General features: G+C 41.1%; 1 protein-coding gene across 1 annotated transcript; it reads left to right on the top strand.

The window, feature by feature from the left end:
• Positions 1–314: 314 nt before the first annotated feature.
• Smp_123040 (hypothetical protein) lies at positions 315–18,614 on the top strand (the record flags this gene model as incomplete). Its single annotated transcript, XM_018795970.1, has 8 exons — positions 315–477; positions 512–574; positions 757–865; positions 901–1,051; positions 2,370–2,525; positions 7,743–7,808; positions 17,233–17,322; positions 18,483–18,614. 8 exons carry the CDS (start codon positions 315–317, stop codon positions 18,612–18,614), a joined length of 930 nt encoding a protein of 309 aa, XP_018650229.1.
• Between the last annotated feature and the right edge of the window lie 3,886 nt (positions 18,615–22,500).

Raw genomic sequence — 22,500 nt, 5'->3', positions numbered from 1 at the left:
ATATTTATTTCAGGCAGCTCGCCTATTCTTATGTGAATGTTAGTCATTAGACAGGAGGAGGACTAAAGAGTTAATTTGCTAAACTGGATAGGTTTAGGGGTGAATTAGACTAATTACAGAAACAACTCTCGCTTTTCCAAATTGTGCATCAGGAGAGAATAATCAGTGGGCTGGATTTTAACTTTTAAGGATCAGCTTCAGTAGCTCGGACGTAAATTGCAAGAGACAAACAGAACCCAATTTTTGATAAAAATTGAGTTTTGGATTTGGTGGTGGGAATTTCGACAGTTCTAGGTCAGTTAGTATTATGTAAAATGGTGCATTCTAACCATAGTATCTTACCTACTGTTTCTGCATGTGATGATGCTTCTACAGAGAAAAAAGCGAAAAAAGATCAATTCCTTTCTCTGCGTAATATCTTTCACATTTGCTTCATATCAGTTATTGTTTTGAAGCTATATGGAGAATATTTCACTAGTACATGAGACATCTTGAAAATCAGTTCTTATAGATATTGTTCTGGCTTCATGGGGATACATTACGGTCCTCTTCATGAATTCAGAGATACAGACAAGTAATTTCAATACTTCCCAGGTAGCATTACCCGGGATCCTAGGGGCAGTCTCGTAGCTCTCCTGGCAGTTTCAGGAACATAATTTTTTTCTTCGAAGTAGCCTGGAAAGCTTCGAGTCCTCCGAGGGTTCCCAGAGCCTATGCTGACTGGGCTGGAGTTTTGCTTATTTGATACTGTTGTAGGTTTTTCTGATCTCTCGTACCGGAAGATTTGCATTCCCTTATCCGTCGTTTCACTCTCACATTTAGGTTTAATTCAATACTCTTTATGGAATCAGGGTTTCTATAATGTGTAAGCTTTCATTTTTACGACAGTAACGTTTGCAGTTTCCTTTTGCAGCCTTCTAGTTCAGTATCAAGTCTACCACTGACTTTGTGGTATATATTCATCTCCGACTGCTCTTTAAAAATGTTGTCGATATTTATTAAAACCATATCTTTGTTGTCCCTATCTAAAACACTTGATTGCTACTCTATGGTAGGTTTGTTTTATCTATCCGTATTATATTTCTGGTACTCTTTATGGGTTGACAGTTCGAGATATTGAATACTTAAGCTCTCTTATTTTCGCGTCACCCACTTTCATTAGACACTGTTAGTCACGCAGGGTTTTTAGTTACTCGGAACTCAAAAAATTCATGACAGAAATGCCATTGACTTCAGAGTTGCTTTAACTACATCCCAAATATGTTGTATTTGGACAAACAACATGAAGTTTAATATGTTTGTCACTGGACGAATGTATTGATACTATAGAGAATAGAGTATGCGTAAAATGATACTTAATACGTCAGTTGCATTCACACTTATGTAGGATGAATGTCTCTACCCGTTATGACACCAAACCGCCTGTGGCTTGTTTTTCCAAAGACTTGTTCGTCAAATCCCATTCATTTGTCTAACTACGTAGCCTTAGTTCGTCTACCGTTATAGTTTCACCTTATACTTAGTGTCTTTGTGTGCTAATAACCTATTTGTACATAGACTTTTTCACTGAGTTAAAACGTAAGTACCTGTAGTTTCTTAAAAAATATGAAGGTAGTATCATGTCAACTTGAAAAGATATACTCTTCGTGAACTCAGTATTGATGTATTATCTCTATAGTATCAAAAAATCAAATATACAGAACTGAGTAGAGAAATTACTCTCGAAGGAACTATAGAGTGGGTTTCATCCTGCAGCTTATCGACTCAATACATTATTCACTACTTTTCCGCTCATCCGAAACCACCTCAATGGTTTTCCTCTCACTCATTATTGCCCAATCGATGGTTCTACGACTTACAACTTTGTAATCAAGTTATGGCTCATATTTACATTAAGCCACATTTTCTGGTAAGAGTCTAATTATTGTAACTCACTGTCTGGCTCTTTAACCGGGTTGGTGGATACGGAGGACCCACTTAGGGGGGTTGGAAAACCCTGATTCCAAACAAATGGTGTACATGGGCTTCAGTATCCTGAAGGAAACAAATGGCGTATGAGCCTATTGTTGGTCACCGGCTACTATGAGACTACACCTGACGTCGCCCTACTGCCCTGTGGATTAGACCTCTAAGTCGAAGGCTCGGGGGGTGGCCCCCTAAGAAAACCACCCGCCTCGGTTCGGGCACCCGAGCAGTATCCCAGCCCTCACATAAATCGAATGACTTATATGGCGCATATATATTTGTTGCCTCATTGTACCAATGTTTATGTGTTTCAATGAATAAATGAATTAATAAGCATTCTAGTCATGTTTGTCCAACTTTTCATACATTTTTGTATTCATTTTACGTCATCACTTTCTTTTTAGGGTTCATTACTCTGCTTTTTGGAATACATATTCTTATTCCTCAGACACATACCACCTGGGATTCTGTGGATATATTTCCTGGTAGAACTAAATTGGAAACTACAGGGCATCCTAGCCGGGAGAATATTTGTATGCTTATTGTACTGTATTTTGAAAGTGAGTTACCTCCTAACACTCAATTATATAAGTGTTTTATGTAATGCCAAACGTTTTTAACGTTAGTGGGAACACTTCACACTTTAATGTTATAAAATAACATGTGTTAGTCACTGACAGTTGATTCTTGTTGCGTGTGATAAATCAGTATTCATAGTGTTAGTCTACTATAAGTAAACGTGAATAACAGACATTATCGTCGGCTTGGATTCCAAGTTGATGATAATCACAGTATGATTTATGCTACCTAGCATGATTAGGTTATATTGGCTGTGTTTCAATCTTTTTGATGTTGTTCTTCAAAATCAAAAGAGAATGTTCACTGCTATAGTTCCTCTATTGCTCTTAATGGTATATCGTAGCAGCTTTCTTTCGTAGCTTAGTGTGGACAGGATGATCTCAGATGCTGTTAGAGGTATGATGGCAGCTGTGACTTCCTGTTTGTCCACACTGCAGAAGGATATTTCCTAGGTGTTGTAATTGTATTCGCTGCTAAACAACTCAGCTACTCCTATTGCTTAGTATTCTTATACAATGACATTCGACAAGACCCCAAAATCAGAACACGTTGAACAGGAACGAAATTGTATTCAAAATAACAATAGTAAGTGAACAGCAATCAATGGTTAGAAAAACGTTCATATATTTATAGTATATGCATAAGAAGCTTCTAGACTTTTCTCCAATAATTTGCCAGGGCTGATTGGTTTAAAATTAGCCAATCAGCGCGCACCATCACGATCATGCACATAACATGCCTTAATCCGGTTTATTTCCCGCTAACACCTCCCCTTTGAGCAGATTCGTAGGATCTGGTGCTAGGGTCCAACTGCAACCGAGTGACTGGCCTGTGCTTCCCAAATCTTCATGAATAGAACGTGAAGCATGTTTGCAGTTACTTCAATATCTGACTTCAATGCTTCAGCTGGTATATTGTTAGGTCCTGCCGCTTTCCCACTCTTGATTTGTCTGGTGGCTATCTTGACTTCTTCGATCGTTGGTGGAAAAATATCTATAAGAAAGTCTGTGTGTGCTGCTTCGATGTCCAGTGGATTCAGTGGTGCTGGCTTATTCAAGAGTTCCCTGAAGTGTCCTACCCATCTGTTCCTCTGTTCCAGAATCGCAGTAACTGACTTTCCTTACTTGTCCTTGACCGGTTTCTATAGTTTACTATATTTCCCTACTAGTTTCTTCGTCGTGTCATATAGTTGTTCTATATTAACTTCTCTTGCAGCAATTTCCGTAGTCGTTGCTAGCGCTTCCACATATTTCTCCTTGTCAGCTCTAATGCTCTTCTCCACTTGTTTGTCTGGTTCTGTGTATTCAGCTTGTGCTTTGACTTTCTCTGTTCTTGTTCTGTGGTTGTCGATTACTACCTTCGTGTTCTTCCTTTCTTGAATTTTGTCCAGGGTTCCCATAGAGATCCATTCCATATGATGATGCTGGTTGTGGCCCAGCATCTCCTGACATGTTGAAGTTAATGCTTCTTTGGTCCCTTTCCATTTATCCTCCATAGTAGTTTCTTGTTCTTTCAGTAGGTCCTGTCAAGCTTGGAACCTGTTGTTGAAAGTTATCTTGAATTAGTTGAGTTTTTCAGTATGTCGAAGGAAGGCTGTATTGAACTTTTGTAATGTTTGTGCAGTTATCCAGTGTTTCATTAGCTTCAGTTTCATCTTGGCCACAATCAAGTTGTGATCTGAAGCCATGTCATCTCCTCTCCTGATTCTCACATCTATTGTCCTTCTGAATTTTTTGTTGATACAAATATCTATCTGGTTCTTTGTGGTGTGGTCCGGCGAGATCCATGTAGCTTTGTGTATACGTTTGTGTGGAAATATTGTGCCGTCTATAACCAATTTGTTGAATGCACATATATTCGCAAATCTCTCCCCATTTTCATTTCTCTCTCCTAGTCCATGTCGTCCAATTATATCTTCATATCCTGTGTTGTCCACTCTGACTTTAGCATTTAGATCTCCCATCAGGATAGTGAGGTCCTTTCTTGATCACTTAGCTATGATTGATTGCAGCCTCTCATAGAACTGATCTTTATCGTCGTCGTTACTATCATTGGTGGGTGCATAACATTGGATAACATTGGATCCCCTCCTTCTTCGTTTTGAATGATGCTTTGATGATTCTGGATCCATGAGATTCCCATCCTACAAGTACATTTCGTGCTTCTCTGGACAACATTAGAGCAACTCCCTGTGTAAAGAGCATTTTCCCCTTCGTGACCGGAGTACAGAAGCATCTCTCCCGTACCTAGCCTTTGTTGTCCAACTTGTGTCCAATGGGTTTCGCTGATTCCAAGTACTGCCAATTTGTATCTCCTCATTTTTATTGCAATTTAACCGGTCCTCCCGCTCTCCCACATTGTCCGGACATCCCATGTACCTATAAAAATTGTTTTTCTGGTTGTTAGAAGGGGCATCGGCCTCGTGACTTCAGAAGAATCTCAGCTTTCATCATGAGACGTCATAATTCTTCCTTCAACTCCCAGGGCAGAGTTTAAATGGTTTGAATAACTTCTTCTGGTTAGCGCTTTTTAGCGAGTTAGTTTTCTACAGGATGGGGTCTCTAACCCCATGTCCAACCCTCCTTCTTTGTGTGGGCTTGGGACAGGCAGTAACTCTAGAAGAGCTACAGGCGGAGTTTTGGAAACATAGTGTTAAATAGTAATTAAGATTGTTTACTTTCGCGTTAATATTTTCCAGTTCAGTAAATTGCAGGTTGCAACTGACAACAAATTCTCTTCTAATCCAAGTTACAACACATCATTCTGATTCCCTCTCGCTATGCAAATCTGAAGTGTAGCAACTTAAACCGATACATATGTGTGTCAGGTTCTATGTTACTCATAACTGACAGGGTATGAAGTGAATATGTCTGAAGTCTGGATATAATTGCGAGGTACTTTTACTTTTGGTCAACTGCGTCGATATTGCCATAAGACTTCCTATTTAGGATTTGTCTGAACAAAATAATTGTGAAGACTAACTGTATGTAGTGACGCGCTATTATGAAAGGCTGACAAACTACTGCAACAGTATATGCTAGCTTTTCCCCAAATGCCTTGGTATGGCCGAGAGTGGAGAGATTTCGCTCTCCCTCTGTAAATGCTCTCATGGCCACGCATATATAGCCACTGCCAGGGAAGTTCTACTCACTACCCCTCGGCTTGGGTGTTGTTTGCTAAATTGAGGGGAGGAAAAACGAATATCTGGCTCTTTAACCGGGTTGGTGGACACGCAAAGTCCACATAGGGGAGTTGGAAAATCCTGATTCCAAACCAATGGTGCACATGAGCTCCAGTATCCTGAAAGAAACAAATGGCGTATGAACCTATTGTTGGTCATCGTCTATGTTATGAATTAAGAAAGGGCCGTATGCCAATTCGTTATGATTTTGCGTCCGGCTTTTATCACGTGATTTATCCACCAATCGGAATACGACTTGTCTAATCCTAACACTGTGCCAAATCAATGACGTTCGACCAGTATGAGTAGTCTGGCGTTCTTATTGGTCCCTTGTCCGCCTAGCTCTTAAAATCGAGTCCAAAAACACCAATTGCAGTGTAGTATCAGTTTATTTGTTAAGCCCATATACTTTATCCTAGCTACTGGCCAAGCCAATTCGCCTGTCATGAGTCATATTTCGATCTTGTTCATTATTCGCTTATTAACCTTGGCTATACTTTTATATGAGCATATATGTGTACATTTCGTATCTTATTCATCATATGTCTGTCACTCATTTTTGTCTGACTATAAATGTTGATTAACGCTTGCTTAAATCGGGTTGGCTTCCCAGCCATCTCCATTGCGCGTGATTTTTGCTTCGTTCGCTTCATCACTCTGATTCTCTGGCCAAATCAATGACTGTAGAAAATATATGTATCCTAATTCCATTCTCGTATTTGACTTATTTAACTCCGTTGTTCACCAACGCGGAATAAAGTCATTTATTATATACGAGTATAGACAGAATCAGATTTAGGCCACTACAGCAGCTTCTGCTATGCGAATCATTTATTTCAAGCATACTCGGTTTATATACCAAACAGACGGACCACATCGTACCAATAAATTAGAAAATAACATTTGTACAAGATCAAGCCAAATGTGTCTGTGAACGTGGGATACAATAATCAATAAACGGAATATAATTTAAGAACAGTAATTCATATAATAATAATCCATAGGTCAAAATGAAGCTTATAATAAGATGAATATATATCGATTAAATCCAATCACTCAGTAGTTACACAATAAGAACATATATAGAATAATCGTCCATTTATAGGTTTCGGAAGTTACCTGTACTCATGTCTTTGCTAGGATATAAAAGTCTACCATGAGACTACATCTCCTGACGTTGCTCTACTGCCCTGTGGATTAGACCTCTAGATCAAAGGCTCGGGGGGTGGCCCCCTAAGAAAACCACCTGCTTCGGTTTAAGCACCCGAACAGTATTCCAGCCCTTGCACAAAATGAGTTATTTGTGTGGCGCATATATATTTGTTGCCTCCTTGTACCAATGTTTATATGCTTAAGTAAAATAAATAAAACTATATACTGGAAAATTCCAACAGGATTGTTGCAGCTGTAGTATTTTCCTCTTTGTCTATTCTCTGAAGAAATGAATGACAAATACAATCGAATTTACGCGTGTTTTATTCGATGAATGAAAAAGATAGCTATAGCACCTGAACTATTAGAAAAATTTCGTGATTAACGATGAATAGGGAATACTAATTGTTGATATATTTCTAAAAAATTACAATTTAAATGTATATCAAACAGAAATCTATTAAAATATATTATTGGTTCTATGAATTTGTTGCTTTAACAAAATTTTTGATATTGAATCAGGCAGTTATTGTTGTTATTCTTACTGCTACACTTTATATCAGTGCAATAAGTTGATGTTAACATAATGTTGAACAAAAACGTCTGTATAGTAATATCAATGGGAACCTTTCTCTTTATATATGTTACTATGCAGTTTTGAAAATGAAATCGTTGTAAAGGATTTCTTTGCCAAATTAATTGGCTTATAATTAAGGAATGCAAACACTGGAAATAAAGTCCAAAGAATACTAGTGTAGTGAGAAAATCCAAATTTATTTAGTTTGAAATCTTGATATTCAGTAAGTAACTGAATGCCATTAGTTCTTTACGTGCGTTGTTTTTTTTAAAAATTTTCTTCTCCTAGGTTTGTATTATACTTTCATTGTGTAAAGAGTTTATGAAATTTTCACGTTCGATGATATGCACAAAAGTGAGTACACGTTTGTCATATTTCTTCACCATTAAGCTTTCCTTAGTTTTGATGGAATTTATTTTTTAAATGAAATTGTGTTTCAGGTTATTATTATTATTATTATTTATTTAATCACATATATATTGGTACAAAGGTCACCGGATACATATGCGCCACACAAAACAATGAGAATGGGAGGAGAAGGAAGAAGATGCGTATATATAAAGGAAGGAAAAAAGGAAAAGGAGAAGAGTAATGGTGGGGGAACTAAAATGTACAACCAGAAGAGCTCTCTCAGTTAGGAAAGTTATAGCCACTCTTTATGAAGAAAGTAGAAGGTTACAGCAGGATCGCCACTGGCTTCTATTCTGAGCCATATCTGATAACGTCTCTAGCCACTGTTTTGCACCATCTCTCGGACCCCAGCCAGGGAGTCGTGAAGGATCAACAGAAGCTAGCCCTTTGCAGCTTTCTTTCATGCCACGACACCATGTCATACACTGACCTCCTCTCCGCTTTTTCCAACCAGTCCCAGAGTCGGCAAACAATGTACGACGTGGAAGTCTCTGGGACGCCATTCGTAAAACATGTCCAAGCCACCGAAGTCGGTGTTTCAAGATGGTGACACCAATTGAATTATCGTCTCTGCGCCCGAACACACGATGCCGAACCTCTGCATTACTAACATGGTGTTGCCACTGGATGTCAGCAATCCTTCGGAGACAACGATGATCGAACACAGAGAGACGTCTAACATCCTCAACTCGGAGAGACCAGGTTTCACAAGCATAGAGCAAAACTGCTCTCACCGACGCGTTGTAGATCCGAACTTTTACAGCCAGACTAGCATCACGAAGGCGCCAAAGATGGCCCAGATTGGAATAAGCCGCTCTGGCTTTCATTGTACGTGCATCAATCTCATCACTCACGCCCCCACCAGCACTTATGTAGCTACCTAGATACACGAACTTCTCAACTACTTCAATCTGCTCACCATCTAGGGTGAGTACAGGATGAGAATCCTGCCAGTCTTGTAGGAGTACCTTGCACTTGGAGGGTGCAAAGCACATGCCGTACCTGCGGACACTGATTGCCAACTGATTAAGTGCGGATTACATGCCTTGGGCATTATCGCACAGTAAGACAATATCATCCGCATACTCAAGGTCGAGAAGTCGTTCTCCAGGCAGCAGATCTACACCGCCATTACTTACATCCATCGGAGCTGTTTCCAGAATGTCGTCGATGGCAAAGTTGAAGAGGAATGGTGAGATTGGGCAACCCTGCCTAACCCCGCTGCTCGAATGGAACAAGGGAGAAAGGTGGTTGTATGCCCTCACTCTGCCTGAGGTGTTCGTATACAGGGCCTTTAAGATGTTAATGAACTTTTCAGGCACACCCTTCTTCAATAGACAATCCCAGAGAGCAGTGCTGTCCAACGAATCGAAGGCAGCCCTGATATCAAGAAACACTACGATTGTTGGCCTGTGATAAGTATGACGGTGTTCTAACATTTGGCGGAGGGTGAAGATGTGATCAATGCATCCTCGACCAGAACGAAAACCAGCCTGCTCCTCGCGAGTCAATCGTTCTCGGGTTTTAAACAACCTACGAAGAATGATAGAAGCCAATAGTTTGGACGCAATCGGAAGTAGACTTATCCCCCGATAGTTATTACAGGAACAACGTGAACCCTTTTTAAAGATAGGGACGACTATCGATTCATTCCATGACTTTGGAACACTTTCTTGCTCCCAAACCTTTGCAAACAACACAGTCAATTCCTTAGTCAGAAAGTCACCACTATCTTTAAAAGGAGCCGGAGTTAAGTCATCTGGGCCCGGTGATTTGTAACGTTTCAAGAGTTGGAGTTCCTTGCGGACTTCCGCCTCGTTTGGTGGATCAGTCGTCACCGGCCATGGGGGGCAGGACAAACTGGTTGATGTTGCCGGAGCAGCAGGCCAGTTGAACTGCCCTTCGAAAAATTCCGCCCATCCTCCAAGACGTCGATAGATGTTAGTGATTGGCATCCCATCATCCTCGTAGATTGTTTCACTCACACCAGACTTCTTGTTGCCAGTGGCTCGGTTGAGTTGGAAGAGCTTCCGGCAGTAACTAGATGCAGCTGCTGCTTCCATCTCATTAGCACGCTCCGACCACCAGGCTTCTCGGTCCTTACGCAAGCTTTGCCCAATTTCATTACGTAACAGCCTTCGTTTGTGGTCATACTCACGGTCACCCGGAGTAGACCGACGGGCTTCCATCAGTTGTAAGGAGCCAGAAGAAACCCAGTGCTTGTAAACGGAACGTTTCGCAAAGCCGCAAGTGGCTTTACTCGCCATTTTCGTGGCGTCGTGAAGATGCAACCAATGCTCATCTATACTTTTCGGTGGGATGGTAGCTAGCCTAGAAGCTAGCTCCGCTCGATACTTACTTGCAACAGAAGTTGCAGCCAGTTTACTAACATCGATCCGTTGGTGGTGGTCAATCCTTCGGCCACTGAAAAGTAAGGTGAGATTGGCGCAGACCAGGGCATGATCAGACTCCAGATAGGTACTCCAAAAGGAGCGGCAGTCTTGTACACAACCACGCCAGCGGCAGCTGATCGCGATGTGATCAATCTGAGTCCAGGCTTGGGATGCAGAGGGAGGACGCCAGCTGGCACACCGGCGATGACTGTGCCGGAAGTTAGTGCTGGCCAGAAACAGGTTGTGGTCTGTGCACATTTGCAGCAAACGGTCCCCGTTATCTGTCCTGCGACCAACAAGTCCCCATCGGCCACCTAAACGACTCTCTTCTGTGCCTAGACGCCCAACCTGTGCATTCAAGTCTCCGGCTAGTACTACAATATCTGTCGAACGCGCTTTCTGGAGAAGAACTGTTAACTGATGGTAAAACTCATCCTTGATTGCATCCGGGCTGCAATCTGTCGGGGCATAGGCGGAGATGACGAAAAGACACCGATTCTCACACCGATTTCTTCTCACTTTGATGGAACTTTCTAATCTAACAGCACATAACCGACTGTTAATGGGGATCCAATCGATTAGTGCTGCCTCAGCTCTAGCGCTTAGTGCGACATCAACGCCAGCAAGACCAGACGAAGATGCCACAGGGTCCCCGGATAAGCGCACGTGAAACAAGCTTTTCGAGGCGACAGATGGAGAGCGGATTTGTAGTACTTCACTAGAGTCTTGAATACGGGTCTCGGATAGACAACAAACGTCAACATTAAGACCTTCCAAAGACATAGCCAGCCCTATCTATTGTCTGATCTGCATTAGTGTGTGAACGTTGAAGGAAGCCAGCTTGAACGGCGTACGTGGTTTCAGAAAGACTGCTTCAGTATTCATAATCGGTGGAAGCATTCACTTTCAACCAGACAGTGACTGGAGATCGTTTAGATAGGACAGATTTTCCACCAAGAGCGAGCTGCTGCATAAGTTGAAAAGTAAGGTTACATAAATTGGGGGTAAAAGGGGGTGAATTAGCGATATGGTAAATAATAATAATAACAGTAATAATAATAATCAGTCAGTCAGTCAGCTACAACGTAGGACCAGGCACATATATGCATCGGTCCAAGTTGCCATACCTCGTTAGCACAACAAGATCAACACCGGATTCATAGTAGTTAATTTAGTGGTGGTGGTAGTATATAAATTATAGGTTGTATATAAGGATATAGTATAGGAAGGAAGTTATGAAGCAATTTTAATCTCAAGGTTTAAGGGAAGATAAAGAGTGTATACACCTACGCCATTGTGATCGATTCTGAGCCATGTCACCTAGAGTCTCCAACCATTGGTTACGATAGTCACGCGGACCCCAACCAAGTAGTCTGCATCTGCCAACATGGCTCAGGCTAGAAGTTAGTGACTTCAAGCACTGATGCCATGTTTTGGTTTGGCCGCCCCTAACTCTCTTCCAACCATTGCCAATACTAGTCATCATAGAGCGTCGTGGTAATCGGTGTTCAGGCATACGTAACACGTGGCCCAACCATCTCAGTCGATGAAGATTCATGACCTCATCAACTGATTTACCATCATTCCCTAATACCCTGCGTCTAACCTCACTATTACTTACCCGGTTATCCCAGCAGATGCGAGCAATATTTCTAAGGCATCTGTGGTCAAATACTAGTAACCTACGAGTATCTTCTACTCTTAATGGCCATGTTTCACAGCCGTAAAGTAGAACAGAGCGAACTGCCGCGCAGTATACTCGTCCCTTAATTAATAGACGGATATCTCGTCTTCGCCATAGGTGACGTATGTTGGCAAAAGCCAAACGAGCTTTTTGAATCCGTGCTGAGATTTCGTCAGACACCAACCCATTAGGACTGATCAGACTTCCAAGATAAGTGCAGTTGTCGACGCGTTCGACTACTTCACTCCCTATCCTTAGTTCAGGTGTTGATACAGGCCAGTCCTGGAGTAACAATTTACATTTGAATGGGGAGAAACGCATCCCAAACATCCTGGCATTATTACTGAGTTCCAACAGAACACTCTGCATTTTGTCAGCGTTTTCACTAAACAGGACTATGTCATCTGCGTATTCTAAGTCGCTTAGTGGTCCCCCTGGTAGGAGATCAATTCCTGAAAATTCAGTCGCAGAGAGTGTTATTTCCAGCAACAGGTCTATAATGAAGTTAAACAAAAATGGGGATAGTGGACAACCTTGACGGACGCCACTTGAGGTTGTAAAATCATATGACAGTTCGCCATAAGCTCTCACTCGACTGGTAGTGTTCGAGTAAAGAGCCTTCACAAGGTTTATGTACTTCTCAGGTACACCTTTCAATGACAGACATTGCCACAGAACCTCTCGGTCTACAGAGTCAAATGCTGCTTTCAAGTCAAGAAAAACTATCATTGTCGGACGCCGATAAGCGTGTCTGTGCTCTAAAACTTGACGAATGGTGAATATGTGGTCGATACAGCCACGACCAGGTCTGAAGCCAGCCTGATTTCCTCGTGTTTGCAGTTCACGAGTCTTAGTTAGGCGCCTGATAAATATTGAGGCTAGTATTTTAGATGCTATGTTAGTCAGACTAATCCCTCTATGGTTATCACAGGATGATTTTGACCCCTTTTTATTGGGACAATCAGTGATTGTGACCAGTCACATGGGATTACGTCCGTCTCCCAGATTTTAGCCAGAATATTAGTCAACCTAATCGCTAAAATTGGACCACCATACTTAAAGACCTCTGGAGCCAATCCATCTGGAACAGCTGCTCTTCCTCGTTTCAGATTACTTATAGCCTTTTGAACTTCAAGTAGGGTCGGGGGGCCTACTTCAATGTTCCATTCAGGTTTTCTGGGAATAGTGGGTAGTTGTGCAGTAGCTGAAGGCCAGCTAAACTGCTCCTTAAAGTGTTCCGCCCATCGTTCTAAACGTTTGGGTTGAGAGCAGATAAGGGTTCCGTCTCTTTCCGAGATTGTCTCACTTACACTTGACTTCTTAGTTCTGGTTCCTTTTATTAGTCTGAATAGTTGCCTGGTGTTGCCTACAGCCGCTGCCTTTTCCATCTCTTTTGCTTTCGTTGCCCACCACTGCTCACGATCGTTCCTTAGACTTTTAGTTAACCTAGATCTAATTTGTTTACGCTCTTCGTCATGTTCAGAGCCTGATGGGATGAGTTTACGCGAATCCATCAGTGAAATAGACTTAGAGGAAATCCACTGGTTTTTTGGAGCCCTATGGTTTAAATGACTAATAGATGTTACTGCTGTTTCCACAGCTGTTCGTGTGTCTTTCCAAGCAGCATCTGGGTCAGTCTCGTTTACAGAACTGCCTAGATGTGAACTCAGTTGTTTCTGGAATTCGCATTTGGCTTTCTCGTCCTCCAGTTCAATCCTAATGGGTCTTCTTAGTGTAATTTTCCTGCGTCCATTGAGGCGCAGACAAATGCGCGCTCGTATTAAAGCGTGATCAGAGTCTAAACAAGTATTCCAATACGAGCGACAATCTTCTATTGAGCCTCTCCAACGATGACTGATGACAATATGGTCTATTTGAGTCCATCGTTGGTTTGGTGCAGGTGGTCGCCATGTTAGACGATGTTTCTCCTTATGTTTAAAGTTAGTGCTTGCTAAAAATAAACGATTGTCTGAGCATAGTTGCAACAGACGATCACCATTATCGGTTCGTTGAGCCGGAATACTAAAACACCCACCTAAATGTCTTTCTGTTTGATTTAAGCTGCCTACCTGGGCATTAAAGTCACCCGCTACGACTATGTCTGAGCGCTTAGCTTTCTGAAGAAGCTCAGAGAGCTTTCTGTAAAAGTCATCTTTCACTTCATCATGGCTGCAGTCAGTGGGAGCGTAGGCAGAAACGACGAAAAGGCAACGACGTGTGTCCCTATCCTTCCGAGTTCTTATGGAGCCATTTAGCCGGACAGCACACAGGCGACTGTTAACGGGGATCCATTCTAGTAGTGCCTGTTCTGCCTTTGTACTTAGTGCTATACCTACACCTTCAAGTCTACGAGAACTAGCCAACGGGTCGCCAGATACACGGAGGGTGTATTTTGTTGGCTGTCCATTTTGGCGAGGTGAGGTCAAGTGAATGATCATACTGGGATCCTGTATGCGTGTTTCGGAGACACAGCATACATCAATGGTACGAGATTCTAGGGTTTTAGCTAAGGAGGCCTGTTGACCGATTTGGCATAGGGTACGTACGTTGAAGGCTCCAATGTGTAGTTTGGAGCGAGGTTTTAGTAGACCTGGGACAGCGTTTCGCGCACTAGAATCGTTGGCCATGGTGACACTTGAGGAGGAAACCGAGAGAGGAAGTTTAGTGTTGAAAGTCAAGGTAGAAGGAATAGTAGGAATTGAGGAAGGAGATTGATTATGAATACAGTGGTCTTGAGTGCTGTTAGAGGTATGAGGGCAGTTATCACTTCCCGGTTGCCCACACCGTGGAAGGGTTCTTCTAGGGATACCTGAAAAGGAAATTGGGTTAGAAGTGGTCTTAATGACCTGAGAGCGTGACCGCAGTGCCCAAGGAACAACTGCTTGAGGTCGGTCACACACGACCTTTTTGTGGGTAGTTTTTGTGTTAGCTCCGTTCTTCAAAGGACCTTACCGCCGGAGACGGATATCCGTGGGATAAGGCGAGGTGTGCATTTTTAGGGTCGACCTTTTCTAACCCCACCCCTCCTTGTGGGAAGGCAGCATCGCTGTCATGCTGGTTGTCTGAAGGAAACACCTTTTTGCCCTCACACCTCTGTACAGTCAGCAGTACGACTTTGCCTTCGGACCTTGGGTTTGCTGCTTTTAGTCTGACCGCTCTTCAACCGACCTGCCTGGCATGGTAGGACCTTGAGGAACGATTGTTCCAGCCAGTATAGCTCGATTGAATCATCACGATAGGCAAGCCCGACCACCACGTCAAGGTAGCAGCAACGGTCGGGAATAATAATAATAATAGTAATAATGCAAATTGATTTGTTTCTAGTATGAACGAGAATATAATTGTCAGTTGAATGTTCCATTTCATTTATTTGCGAGAGGGCTGTGATACTGCCCGGGTGCCCAAACCGAAGCAGGTGGTTTTCTTAGGGGGCCACACCCCGAGCCTTTGACCTAGAGGTCTAACCCACAAGGCAGTGGAGCATCGTGAGGAGATGCAGTCCCATGGTAGCCGGTGACCAATAACTGGTTCATTCGCCATTTGTTCCTTCAGGATACGGGAGCCCATGTGCACCATTGGTTTGGAACCAGGATTTCCCAACTCCCCTATGTGGATCCTTCATATCCACCAACCCGGTTATAGCGCCGGACATTCGCTTTTCGTCCTCTCACTCTCGTAAACAACAGTAATGCCACGAGAAGGCAGTGAGTAGGACTTCCCTGGCAGGGGCTATATACGCGCGGCCACGTGAGAGCATTTCGAGAGGGAGAGCTGACTCTCCCCACTCTCGGCCGTACCAGGGCATTTGGGGGCAATGTGTTTCAGGTACTTACTTTCAAATATTATGTTGATTTTACATTGCTGCTCCACTGACGTTGTGGTTAGACTTGTCTGTCTTAGCGAGATTATGTTGGATTTTGTTGATCGGGACTCACGCAATGTTTTGAAAGCTTGTGTATCAGGAAAAGTGATATCAGTTAAGATTCCTGATCTCTCTAGAATCAACCATGTCGGAATGAAACAATGAACACCGTTTTTATAGGTTTGTGATTGCTACACATCATTTACTTACTGTTATAACTTATGGCCGAGTGGATGCCCAGTTAATATATGACGTGATAAGACCGCCAATCAGAGAGCAGCGAATTATCGATTGGAACAGTGACACACGAAAACCGTACGAGCAGTCTAGATTACGTATCGGTCCTGCTTCTGCCTATCCCAGTCAGTTAAGTCCAGATCAGCCTCTGCGGTATGAATCATTGTATTTCAAACATACTGAATTTATATACTAAGCAGACAGACCGCATCGTACCAATAAAATAGAAAATAACATTTGTACAAGATTTAGCCAAATGTGGCTGTGAATGTGGGAGGCAGTAATTAATAGACTAGGGATAACTCAAGAATGGTAAATCGTATAACAATAGTTTATAGTTCAAAATGATAAGGGGAACATGAATATGAATAGTTTAGTTATTTAGCAATTATACGATAAAAAATATATGCATAATATTAGTTCATAAATCGATCCTAAAGTTACCATTCATTATCCTTAACGGGGCATAACACTTACTGAACTCAAAAATATGGAGCGTTTAGATTCTGAATTAGTAATTTAAGAGTATCATTCTCACTGTGAAATATCCAAGTCATTGGTTCGATTTTATAAAGCCCATAAATGCCCACAATCGAACATTCTTAAACTAATACGGAACAGATTCCCAATGCTCTTGAGTTTTTAATCGTTTTCTAGCTGATATCTGTCTTTGATGAACACAGTCCTTAAATTGGACAGATTTACACAGACTGCCTGTTTGCATAACTTATCCTATGCTGAAATTGATGAGTAATAATACTATTCAAAATGCGATAAATAAGAAACTTTGTCGGACATATTAATTCCATAAATACAATTTATGAGAAAGGAAATCAATAGCAATTTAAGGGTAATATAAGGTCAACTTTTAACACATTTTCGTCACATTACTTTATAAATTCCTAATGCCATTTCACTATAATTTGTATCTAGTGACAGTCAGTCATTTCATGAATTCTGATCACTGTAACCGATATATAACCAATTAACTTTAACATGTTTTTATTCCTACTAGAGCTATTACCGACTAATTTTCAGTTGCGAAACTGATCTTTTTACTTGGCTTAGCGAGGCAGAGGGTTAGAGGATATAAGTTATCTTGTTCACTTTCTTGAACTTGGATTTGCAAAATATTAGCATAGCGCACGAACACTGTTTACACGTATACTGTTTATCAATTATTTTATATAGCCATATACAGTTGAACTGCAGGCGCCATCGAATGAAGTTTGTAATATGTGCCTTGAATCTTATACTCATATCGGCATTTTGTCTTGTAATGTAAGTCAATTTTTACAGCGTTAAATAATTGGGAAAGTTATGGAAATGTTTGATTTATTGTTTACATATGACTTTAATAAACTAATGAATTGGACATTTTTGGTAAGGAGAACTTCTAAAAACAAATAATCTAAGATTTATTTAATCTACGTACTTTGTGGTACAACTGGACACCAAAAAAGTTTGCACCACATAAATAAAGAGATAACACTGAGAAAAATTGAAGTAAGGAATATAAATACAATCCAAAAGTGCAACTGGACAAGAATAGTGTATAGTAGGAGGTACAGTTTAGTTAAATGTACAACCAGGAAAGATTTCTTTCAGCTAAGGAAGTTCCTCCCACTTTGCAAAACATATGAGAGAAAACTATGACAAGATTGCCACTGGCTTCTATTCTGAGCTATGTTCGATAACGTCCCTAGCTAGCCGCTGATTTGCAGCATATTTAGGATCCCAAACAAAGAACCACAATAAACCGGGTGATGTTAGTCTTGTTCATCTATTTTTCATGTGGCGGCATCATGTCGTAACGAAACCACCTGTCTTCTTTGTACATCCAGTCCCGTAGTCAGCAAATAATGCACGACATAGATGCCGCTGGTTCGGTTGGACCAAAATATCGCATCTTACATCAACATTCTTGTTTTACGAAATCATAATCAGAGGAATTTTCGCATTTGCCTTATCACGTATTAAATGTAATGTTAGCTCCTGGACCAACATAAACTCCACGGCACCACTTACTGTACTGTAGGTGATGGTGTTTTTGGTACATCGAAGATACCTGAGATTATGTATGTGAAATTGTTGACATCACCATCAGATTTAATTGTTAAACTGCTGTTCGCTTCAGCTTATCTACATCTACGTATACGTTATGCGATTGTTTCCCTCTTTGCCTTCACAATGTCATTTCGCTTTGTGTGGTATTTTTAACTTCCTATCGCATTGAAAATTTCCTTCTAGCTAGTTAATAGGTTAATCACTAAACAGATAAGCAACAGTTTATTGTATTTTAATTTCAATCCATTTTTTTTCTTAGAAAAAGATAACCTTAATATAAATAGTTCCATTTATTTTCAAATCATGATAAATACTCATTTATTCACATATTTTATTAAAAATAAGTTTTTCCATTTGCATATATGTGTGTATAGCATAAATTTTGTGCTAAATGCACAACACGTTGGTTTAATACATTTACTAAATGCCCATCATGTAATCCAGAATGTGGTGAAAATTCAAGATGGAGGAATGGATCAATGGATTTATTTATTCAATTTTATTAAAACTCAGTGTTATCCTTCCATTGTGTATTAATTTACTAATTTTCCTTGTCAATTATTCTTGTTAAATGATTAAGAATAACGTTCCAAATACCTATTTGTGTGTGTTTTTTTCTATGTACTTATTTATTTGGAGTCAAAAAAATAATTAATTGTAATTGGCTGTGAAAAAAGTTGTATGTCTTGTTTATTTTATAAAATAGTTGATTATTCATGTTGTATCTACATGATAACTTGTAAATTAACTTTTATTTCTTGGAAGAAAACAAATGAACCGAACATTTTTTTTCTTGTCCTGTTCGTTTAATAATAGTTGACAGTATTATCTATTGCTATTTCTCTATGTTTGTTTACAAATTTTCTTTTACAGTTGTTTTGTAATTTTTATCAATAAAGAATTAGACCTTAGTTTTATGGTGCAGTCTTGACAAACGAATAGTGGTTAAGGAATCTTTATGGAGTAATATAGTAGGTTATTTTAGTGTAGATGTTTATGTTGTAAAGCCACGTTCTCAAGCCGCAGACAGAGATGAATAATGTGGAGAAATGTTTAGTAACTTGTGCTAACAATGATATATTCATATGATTACAGAATCAAATCATGTACCTAATTGGGGCACAATACACCCACAAGAAATATGATACTTATAATCTGCATACAAATTGAACAAATCAGTTTATACCCATTTCTTTTGCATGGTCACCATGTTCCCGTTCATAATGTAAAGAATTACTCTTTCAATAGTCAGAAAGCTTTTGACTCTTACTCTGATAATGTTTGTAGGTCGTAAGGTAAATTAATTATTCTTTAGTGCAGTTACAAATAAACTCACTTGATCTTTGTCGCGTTGTCATTGGGTCACTGAGAGTGTCCTCTTCAAACTACTAATCTAATACCGTAGAATTTAGATTTGGTAATGCACGTTTTTGCGGATATATCTATCAAGAACAGCTAGTGGAAATGTCCTCCTACGCATCACATCACTTGATGCATGTTCGTTTACGTCACTGTATAAATGTGATACATGTCCAGTACGTTTTACAGTTTGATGAGGCACGTTTATTGAGTTTCTTATGACTGCTCGCTAATGTTATGTTCAAACTAGCTCCATCTATTGTTACAAGCCGATAAAACTATGGTTCGTGATCTTTTCACGTCTACATATTTATTTAAAAGCGACTAAATAAAATTGATGAATTTCAAGTTGGTGAAATTATGTGATTTTATACTCAGATTGAAACATTGTTGTGCTCTTGAATACGTAGCTGTTACCTCGACGTGGTGGTCGGGCTTGTTTATCGTGATGACCCAACCGACCTATATGGGCTGGAACATATGTTTCTGTAAGTTCTACCATGCCAGGCAGGTCGATTGGAGAACGATAAGACTATAAGCATCAATTCAAGGTCTGAGGGCGAAGTCGTACTGCCGACTGTAGAGGGGTGTGACAGCAGTAAGGTGATTCCCTCGGACAGTCAGCATCTGCAGTGATGCTGCCTTCTCACAAGGAAGCAGGAGTTTAGGAAAGGTCGGCCCTAAAAATGTCACACCTCACCTTACCTCACGGATGTCCGTCTCCGACGGTAAGGCCATTTGAAGAACGGAGCTAACAGGTCAAAAGTCCACCACAAAAAGGCTGTGAGTGACCGGCCTCAAGCAGTTGTCCCTTGGGCACTGCGGTCACGCTCCCAGGTCGTTAAGACCAATACTGATCCAACTTCCTTTTCAGGTTCCTCAAGAAATATCCTACCACGGTGTGGGCAGCCGGGAAGTGACATAAGCCCTTAAACCCGTAACAGCATACGAGACCAAGTTGGTCACATTCAAATTCTTCCTACACCTCCTAATAACTCTCTTATCTCCACGACTAACCATTCTCACATCCTTTGATTATCTTGGACCGCTAGAGCAAACGATTCGAGTACACGGGACGTTATTCCTGGTCTCCTGAAACCACGCTCTAAACTACATGTAGGAACTTTTAACGTCCGAACATTGTGCCAAATAGGACAACAGGGCTCCCTAGCTAGGACTTTAGAATCTCGCACCATCGATGTGTGCTGCGTCACCGAAACGCGCATACAAGATCCGTGTAGCGTCATTCATTTGACCGTACCATGTCATAATAAAGAACCAACTCGATTCACGCTTCATGTATCTGGAAGCCCTGATGCTGCTTCCCGTGGACTCACTGGTGTAGGTATAGCATCAAGTCCAAGGGCAGAACTAGCTCTTCTGGACTGGATCCCAGTAGACAGTTGTCTATTCGCTGTCCGACTTAACGGATCAGTAAGGACTCGGAAAGATAGGGAAACTCGTCGTTGCCTCTTCGTCGTCTCTGCCTACTCTCCCACTGACTGCAGCTCAGACGATATAAAAGATGAGTTCTACAGAAAGCTTTCCGACCTTCTCCGAAAAGCTAGGCGCTCCAATGTAGTAATAGTGGCTGGTGACTTAATTGCTCAAGTAGGCAAACTAAGCGAAAAGGAAAGACACCTGGGTGGATCTTATGGTGTCGTGGCTCAAAGAACAGATAATGGTGACCGTCTGTTGCAGCTATCCTCAGATAACCGCCTGTTTCTTGCAAATACTAACTTTAAGCACAAGGAAAAACATCTTTTGACATGGCGATCCCCGAATACGTCCCAACGTTGGACCCAACTAGATCACATCGCTACCAGCCACCGATGGAGGGGCTGGGTAGAAGACTGTCTCTCATTCTGAAGCACATGTTTTGATTCAGATTATGCTCTAGTGCAAGCACGTATCCGTCTGAATCTGACTGGATGTAGGAAAGACACTGCAAGGAAGCCTCCTAGGGTTCTACCTAATGATAGGCAAGCCAAGAATATATTTCAGGAACAACTAGAAAATACCAACCACCGTATTGCCACGTTTATTTATTTATTTATTTAAGCACATAAATATTGGTTCAAAGAGGCACCGAATTCATATGCGCCACACAAATCTCATTTGATTTGTGTGAGGGCTATGATACTGCCCAGGTGCCCAAACTGAAGCAGGTGGTTTTCTTAGGGAGCCATACCCCGAGCCTTTGACCTGATCCACAAGGCAGAGGAGCATCGTAAGGGGATGCAGTCCCATGGTAGCCGGTGACCAACGATTGGTTCATACTCCATTTGTTCCCCTAGGATACTGGGACCCATGTACACCATTGGTTTGGAATCAGGACTTTCCAACTCCCCTAAGTGGGTCCTCCGTATCCACCAACCCGGTTAAACAGCCAGATATTCGCTTTTCCTCCCCTCAATTTAGCAAACAACACCCAAGCCGAGGGGTAGTGAGTAGAACTTCCCTGGCAGTGGCTATATACGCGTGTTCATGAGAGCATTTAGAGAGGGAGAGCGGACTCTGCCCACTCTCATCCGTACCAGGGCATTCGGGGGCTACGTAAATTAATTTCTATGAACCGTCACTGAACGCTTTGAAGCTTGATCATTAACTAAACTTTACAGGCAGTTGATATAAATTAAATGTTTCAATTATTCTCAGTTTTAAATGTAAATTTGAATTAATTAGGTTTCGTCTGCTTCATTTGTACTTGGTTCAAGTTATTACGTCATCTTCACAAATACAAACTTGTAAACATCTTGCTCTCTCTATTCAAAGTTTAAAGCGAAGCTATGTTGTTTGCATGAAATAATAAATGCTTCACATACTATTGCGCGGAGTTTCCTCATTACAATGGGATACATTCCCATATGTACATGTTCTGGTTTATTTGAGTGCTGATCCATTTTTGGCTATTTATGTACGTTTTAGACAGATCTTAGAATTCCTGAAGTATACATTACATTTGCTACTATAATATTTGATAGACGCCTCTATTTTACACGCTTAAAATTTGTTTTGCTTTTGAATGTATTT

The sequence above is a fragment of the Schistosoma mansoni genome, chromosome 2 (genome assembly GCF_000237925.1).
Source record: "Schistosoma mansoni strain Puerto Rico chromosome 2, complete genome".
Lineage (NCBI taxonomy): Eukaryota > Metazoa > Platyhelminthes > Trematoda > Strigeidida > Schistosomatidae > Schistosoma > Schistosoma mansoni.
This window is presented reverse-complemented; position numbering and strand designations above follow the sequence as displayed.